The sequence below is a fragment of the Coptis chinensis genome, chromosome 8 (genome assembly GCF_015680905.1).
Source record: "Coptis chinensis isolate HL-2020 chromosome 8, ASM1568090v1, whole genome shotgun sequence".
NCBI classification, from domain to species: Eukaryota; Viridiplantae; Streptophyta; class Magnoliopsida; order Ranunculales; family Ranunculaceae; genus Coptis; species Coptis chinensis.
This window is the reverse complement of record NC_141463.1, coordinates 11,417,613-11,425,088: the sequence shown is the minus strand read 5'-3', so window position 1 is coordinate 11,425,088 and position 7,476 is coordinate 11,417,613. Positions and strand designations below refer to the sequence as shown.

Below are 7,476 nucleotides of genomic sequence, written 5' to 3'. Positions count from 1 at the left end.
TGCAGTAAACACAGAAGATTCATAACTAGCTGTTATATCCTGGAGGTTGACATGGTCTGTCTGCATAGAGAGAAACATGCGCGAAACAACCTTAAAAAGAACGTACCAATCTGTGCCTTAGCCTTCTTATATTCACTGTTTATTCTTGTTGCAGAAATTATATTCCAATAATAAATTTATACTAGCAGAACTTAGAAGACTCGTCTCTGTCCTTGATCAAGCAACTTTTATTATTAGTAGGGCCACTACTAAATAGCATCTCGAATTGCTTCCTATTTCCTCTCACACAGAGGAGTCATGATCCTTAGCCAACCACTCCTACCCGTTATTCTATTACATTAGAGCGAGTCCAATGGAGTGCTATATGGGGATGCTAAAGACCATATAACACCCCAAACCTATGCACTTTAAGCGTTAATCAGCACCAAATCGCTCCAAGAGCTTATAGCGATTAATAAGATATTAATTTTGATTTAAGTTTTTTCAAACCCGATTTCTAGGAAATCATTTGATTAAGCGGCCTAAATCACCCGATTTTTCAATCCCACTCAGACCTCTAAAATTTTACTTGTTCAGATCCGTAAAGTACTGCATAGTGCTTAGGCGCCGGTTATTTAGCGCTTAAATTGCCCGACCCCAACACCAAAATGTCATTCCAATGGGACTGCTAGATGGCTCCTAAATTTAGTTGGTCTGATAAACCCAACCAAATTTGTAGTCTTGTCTAACACTTGTCAAAATAAGTTGTTTCTCGACGAACAATAACAATAGAAAGTCTACCGTTTGTACCTCCAAACACTCCACACAATTTTTTACTTGCCATATGTTGCAACTTAACATACAGACCCGGCAGAGTTTCTATCATCCATCTCTCGAACTTATAGCAGACGGCAGTACTACTAATAACTGTACAGCTTCACAAGTGTATTCTCATCACTCACAGAACCAACAAAATATAATGCCAGATATCCTTATGTTTGCCATTTAAAAAGAAGCAACGTGCACGGTGCACCTCCTGAAAAGACAAGTACCTTTTTGGTGTGTGTATCAGTGATTCAGTGATCTGAATCTTGGAAACGCACAAATGTTAGTTTGGTACCAAAAACAAAAAGAGCTCTTACAGTAAGTAACTACTCATATAGTCTCACATTGAAGATGACGCTCGTCTTCTGAAGCACCAAAAAAAGTTTAAAACTGTAAAAAACCCCATTCAATGGGACCAAATCCAACTACATCAAATTCAATACTCGTCCTAATAATTTCAAACTCTTGTGTCAGCTTTAACAAATCAGCCTACTGCAGTCGATATAGTATTGAATTATCTGGATAACCTTAATACTACAACTACGAATTTACCTGAAACAACATTTTCCATCGGGACAAGAAAGGTATTTTTTGAAGGACGGATAGGAAATAGGATTGAGCTGAATCATCCATGGTGTCTCATTATATTATATCTTTCTGATCTTGCTTCACAATTTTTCCAATCTTGCTTCCAACACGTTACAGAGTTACTGCACCATGATAATACAAATAACTTGGAAGCCATAATTGACTGTTTTCTTTTACATATTTTATACAGTGGAGAAAGTGCACCACCACTGGATTCATCACCATCATACATTGTAGCTAACGCCGTTGGAAATGTCTAAGAATAAAACTGTCAGCATAGAGAGGGTAGTTCTTTTTTATCAGACCCTTTATGCATTTCCAATAAGAAAAATCAACAGACTCACCGTCCTTCCTAACTACGAATAGACAACGTGAATCTACAAAATCTGGGTGAAAATCTACCTGTCCAACAAAAATATTCCGCACAATGTTAGACCATATCCAAATGTACTAAAAAGAACTTACAAATATGATGCAAGAATGAGAGTGTGTTTCTCACAGTGGAGAAACAAATGCACATACAAGAAAAAGTTCATCAACATGTACATGTTTCATACAATACAGATGATTTAGAACATTTAAGTACATAGCTACCCAATATGCTTAAGGATGAAGCCAACTTTGCAATCCAAAATCACTTTTTCCCATGGTTGTAGTCTGATCTAGGAGGATCTTTACAAGCATTAATAACTCTTCCGGCAATAGTCTCCGCCAATACTTGCCGCTAATAATTTCCGTCAATAATTGCCACCAATAGTTTCCGCCACCTGTCACCACCTCCTGCCGTCGCTTCCTGACGACGACGCCTCCTGTCACCCCTTCCTGCTTCCGCTTCCGACATGATGGGTGTACAGGAAGGATGGTCATACAAGATGATTCTACCACGACAGTTCCGTCTACTACAAGACTAGTTCTACTATGGGTTTATGGGACTATGAGCTACGAGATAAGATATTGTTAGGAAGTCTAATGCTTGTGAAACACTTATTGTGTAGGGCAAAGAGTCTCGCTCTATCACTAAGTCTTGTAACCCTAATAGGGGCAATATTAGTGCTCGTAAAACTCTAAGCTATAAATAGGTCTTGTAATCCAAAAAGGAGGAAGTAGAAAACCTTCTCATTATTGTAGATCTGTTTTGGACATCAATAAGAGAAAACCCTAGAGGATATTTTTCCTCCATTGTTAATCTTTCTCCTCTTTAATAATATTTTCTATCTACGTCATTGTTTGGATCAAGTTTAGTAAATAGGTAATTTGAAGACTCTTACGAGTTACGTCATCGTTCTTGTTGCAAGCAAAACAACGTCATGAGTTGTGGTCAACAACTTACAATCAATTTTTCATGCGTCATAATAATCTAACCTAATGACAGTACACCTTCCGAACAGTTGCAACTTTGATTGTAAGCCTAAGGATTGTCACAGAAATAAGCTATATGATTATTATATAACTCAAGACCATGTCATTCTCCCCGGTGCTACGAAGGACCTCTTTCCCACTTCTTTCCCCCTCCCCCTCTCAATCAGCCCAAAGCATCTCATCTGAATCTCCTAACCTATTAAAACTGACTTAAAATAATAAAATCTAGACGATGGCATTCTATAATTACCTCAAATTGATTGTCATGGCAGATAATGTTGGAATAAAGTGGCTTTTGGACAACAATAATTTGTATACCGAAGAAAACATTTTGTTTGCCAGATTTTCTACCACATCTTCCATAAAAATCATAGCTAGAAACAACATGAAGTATGAACAAGGAGCATATGCAAACATAATTTATACCTAATTGTAAAGTGCAATTCCCATGAATTAAGAATGACTTGTCTATTAATCTGATACACAGCTTGAATGGTGCAAAAACAAAGTCAAGATGCTTCTCTTTCCATCAATGACACTTGGTCAGTTGGCCAAAGATATAAATGTTGATAACCAAAAGAAGCTAAGGCTTAGATGTGTGCTCAAGCATCTGCATATATATACACTTTTTGTGATATCCCTGTGATTTAAAACTTCATATTGCCCCAGATTAAAAAGCTATGAAGTATCACACAGAAACGATGAATCAAATTAAAAGAAAAAAAAAAGCAGCATCACCATATAAAGCATGCTATGAAAAGTTAGTCTACAGTCTGTTGGCGAAAGCCTTGGTTAAACTTGTAAATATATAGAACAAGTACTTAGTAGCAAGAATCTCAACAATAAAGGTCAAAGCATTTTGCGAGAAAAAAATATTGAGAGAAAAGGGTCTGAAATGAAAGAGGCCATACTTTAATGTAGTCGACTCCACATCCTATCTTTTTCTCAAACTCCGGATGATATGGAAGTAATCTTTCTAAAACCGTTTTCTCGTGCTCAGGGCTCAATCTGTCACCACTCCCGTACCTTCAATAAGAATTTAAATTTGAAAATAAGTATCACTAACACCATGAGAATTGCTACAATAAAGAATAAAACTTTTAAAATGCACCAAGAGTAAGGAATAAAGCCAAGAAGCGTCAAGTACTAAATGGGAGCTAATGTTGAATAAAAATTCAAATGGAATATATGAGAAAAAGGTAACATAGTCTTGTTTAGTTACTTGCATAAAAAGAAAAATATTTACTATCCAAAAACAAAAACAATATCTAAGCTGCCATTATGTAATGACTATTTGAAGGGAAATAGCACAAATATATTGACGAAAAAATAATTCATTGTATTCCACACATGAACAAACTAATTTTTTTCCCTTGGCTACCTCAAAAGCCTTCAGCTCTTCTAACATAGCAGCAAAAAAATCAACCCCTCACCTATTTTTTCGCTTTCGTTTTCTTTTCTTGGGGATGGTAAAAACAAATTTTATTAGCAGAAAGGAAGAAATATCAATACAAAGTAACAACTCCCATACTAAGAAAGCTGTAATTCCTTCAGCCAATAGTCTGTAATTCCTGCTCCACTTTTCCAAGTGTAATACTGTGAATAGCCCAAAGAAGAGGCAGGGACTACAATTTAAGGGCATGAAAACCCAAGACGAAGACATGTGGAATAACCACTCAGCAAGATGCTATAAGGAGAGGCCTAAAAATATAGCACTATTACATCCCTGCAACACAAGTGATTGACTGCATAGTGCATACAAGATGAAACCTAATCCTGACTTGTTCGAAGACAAATTAATTTCATCCAACCGCACAGGGTCAGCTTAACAGAATAGACTAGACAACCAATTAATTTATGGTATTCTCCGATGCACGGAAAATACAATTCTCTCTCTCTTTCCAAAGGTTCCAATAGATGTTGCTTAATGTAAAACCATTGATGAAAAGAACACAAGAAGAACCTTTGTTGAATGTATTTGAAAAACAATAGTAGTTAAAGACTCATCATCCCCGACTTTGAATTGGAGAATCACTCGCCTTAATGGTTGGGAATTCTTTTCTCCAAGTTGAAAATCGGAATGGATTAGACCTTCATGGTTGTCCTATTAATCTTTTCTTATCAAGTATCAATTAATCATCCAATACCATTATCAGTAGGCTTTATAATTCTTCCATATATAAACTTTTGTGACCGGATCAGTTCAAAAACATTATCGAGTCACTGAAATTGTAAGATAAGGGATTACAGGCACTGAGTCATGTCTTGATATTTTCATCTAAGTCAATGCCGCGTCAGCTAAAAAAGTTAGCTTTACAACTAAGGTGTAACAAACAAAATGCTCCACACTCATAAGTGTTATATAGTTATAACTATATTAATCCTAGTTTTAATAACCATCACAAGTATTTAATCATTAAAAAAAAAAAAAAAAAACTTACTTTCCAGAGTGAAGTAGCATTCTAACAAAGCCAACAAGTGGAACAGTATCTTCCAAAATCTGGTCTTCCCAATCAACCCAATCCTCATCTTCCCTTTTTTCCTCACTCTCACTCTCATTATTCTCCTCATTCAAATCATTATTATTAATTGACGACACGTCACCCACATCCAAAGCTGAAATGACCGGCTTTTTAAGTAAATCAGGGCCGAAGGGGTCTTGTTTGACTACTTTATCACCGTCGGAGCCGGTTTTAAGGGCACGGAAATGTGTAGTTGGTTTGAAATAGATAAGTGAGGGAGTAAAGTGAGTAAGTGAAGTAGGGTTTGTAGTACGGAAAATAAGTGGAGGTGAGTTTGTTGAGATTGATATAATCATTGGGCAAGTTTTTTTTTTTTTTTTTTTTTTTTTGAGAGTAGTGAGTGTTTAGTGTTATTTGGTTTTCATCACTGTTTTTCGGTGTGTGATTTTGGGGGGTTTTTGAGTGTGTTGGTTCTCAAGTGTGGTTATCGTGTCTATTTGTTGGATTGCTAGAAAAGCAAAACAAGATAAAGTGGAGGGATTTTGTAGTGACAACTCATTCTTGTGTGGTCCTGAAAGTTGGTTTGCAAAACCAAGTCCGGTTCTCTTTTATCCACCAATTTTCGCATCACAGGTGACTGGACACCAGAAGCAAGTAGTCCGAAATGCTATGGGCTGGTTTCATATGGGCCGGGATGGTTTTCAGCCGAGCCCATAATCAGTTGGGAAAAAGTGTCTAAAGTTTGAGTGAATTTGAGTTATCCCCCAAACTTATGTAGCGTTTTGTGTTTAACACCCAAATTTTGAATTATCACAATTAGACTCCCAATCTGTCTCAAACCTCTAACAGAACTGTTCATTTTTTCTATAATACCCAAACTACCCTTTCAAGAAAATTGCGGGAACAAATTGTTTTTCCCCCAATTAAAACTTGACCCACTCCAATAACTTAGATTAAAACCCCCAACTTAGGGTTTTATTTTGCTTCTCACTCTATTTCTCATCTCCTCGCTTTGTCTGCTAAATTTCCAACATCCATTTCTCAACATTCATTTCTCAACCTCGAAACAACTACTTCTTACACTGGAATCCACGATCTCGTACTCGAATCGACAATCTCACAGTCAAGGTAATTTTCACGTGCCTTATTTTCAAGGTAAAATTTATGGTTTTTCGTTCTAAGGTTTTTTTAAATTATATATCAATGTCTGATAAAGTTTACTTTGTTTAGTTTACATAGTTACTTTAGTTTGTTTAATTACATTGTAGCATCATGTTTAGTTACTTTGTTTCATGTCAAAGTCAGTTTATTTCACTCAACTCAAACACAGAATGTTTTAAGTTGATAGCTTTATAATTGATAGCACGGTTTTAAAGTTTGGTTGTTGTACCTGATTGTTGTTTTGGTTTTGGCTTGGTTACGTTGCTGCAGATAATGGCCACAATTAGGATCCTTAGGTGTCACCATCAGGGTGAATGGGTAGAGGATGGACAATATATGAAATATGTTGGTGGACAGTATGTAGATTGGACCTTGTTGCTTGGATCACTTTAGCATTTGGTGTCCCATCTGGAAATGTATTGGAAATATGGTGGTTGCATGGTGGAAACAAAACAAGTCTAGAAATAGATAGAGATGTGGTGTTCATGTGGGAATATGCAAGAGTTGATGCAAATGGGTTCACACATATCTTTGTAAATTGGCATGAGTTGGATGTCATTTCAAGTGATTCAAGTGATGATGAAAATGAGGGGCAAGGTGAAATACCACATGTGTGTGTGTGTGTGCATGGTAGAAGATGTAGAAGGGGGAAGTTGTTTGACTTGGATGACTGGCCCACTACAGAAGACTATGACTATGTTAAGAAGAAGACAGCAAATTTGAGGTCCCCACCATTGTTATTGCCATATTATTCTGAAGATAAAAAAGATAGTGCCCTAGTCATAAAGTAAAGGGAAAGAGAGTTGTTCGAGAACAAGAGTAACAACCCACATCTATTGAAGTTGAGGAGCTGTCTACATCTACCGGAGTTGCAGGTATGTGTAATTACATCCAAATTATTTTAATAGCTGTCTACATCCAAATTTTTCCAAAGACTTCTTTTGTAATTCTTATATGCTGTTTGAATGATTTAGGTCCTAATGCAACTCAAGGGTTTAGATGTGAATTCAACATTGACCAGATAGATGTAGCAGCGCATTACTACAGTCAAGATTCATCTGATGAGGAGTATATACTTTCTAAAAATAATTTAAGTGGTGAA

General features: G+C 36.4%; 1 protein-coding gene across 2 annotated transcripts; it reads right to left on the bottom strand.

Moving 5' to 3' along the window:
- Positions 1–1,419: 1,419 nt before the first annotated feature.
- Positions 1,420–5,790, bottom strand: LOC147479943 (protein DCL, chloroplastic-like). 2 transcript variants are annotated; one of them, XM_086578008.1, is made up of 3 exons: positions 5,193–5,788; positions 3,663–3,777; positions 1,420–1,794 (listed from the first exon to the last, which is right to left on the bottom strand). In XM_086578008.1, the coding sequence occupies exons 1-3, from the start codon at positions 5,567–5,569 to the stop codon at positions 1,630–1,632; spliced, it is 657 nt and encodes a 218-aa protein (XP_086434134.1). In that variant the 5' UTR covers positions 5,570–5,788; the 3' UTR covers positions 1,420–1,629. The 2 variants fall into 2 exon arrangements, with proteins under 2 accessions (XP_086434134.1, XP_086434135.1); XM_086578009.1 differs by lacking the exon at positions 1,420–1,794 and adding an exon at positions 3,185–3,361 and having other exon boundaries at positions 5,193–5,790.
- Between the last annotated feature and the right edge of the window lie 1,686 nt (positions 5,791–7,476).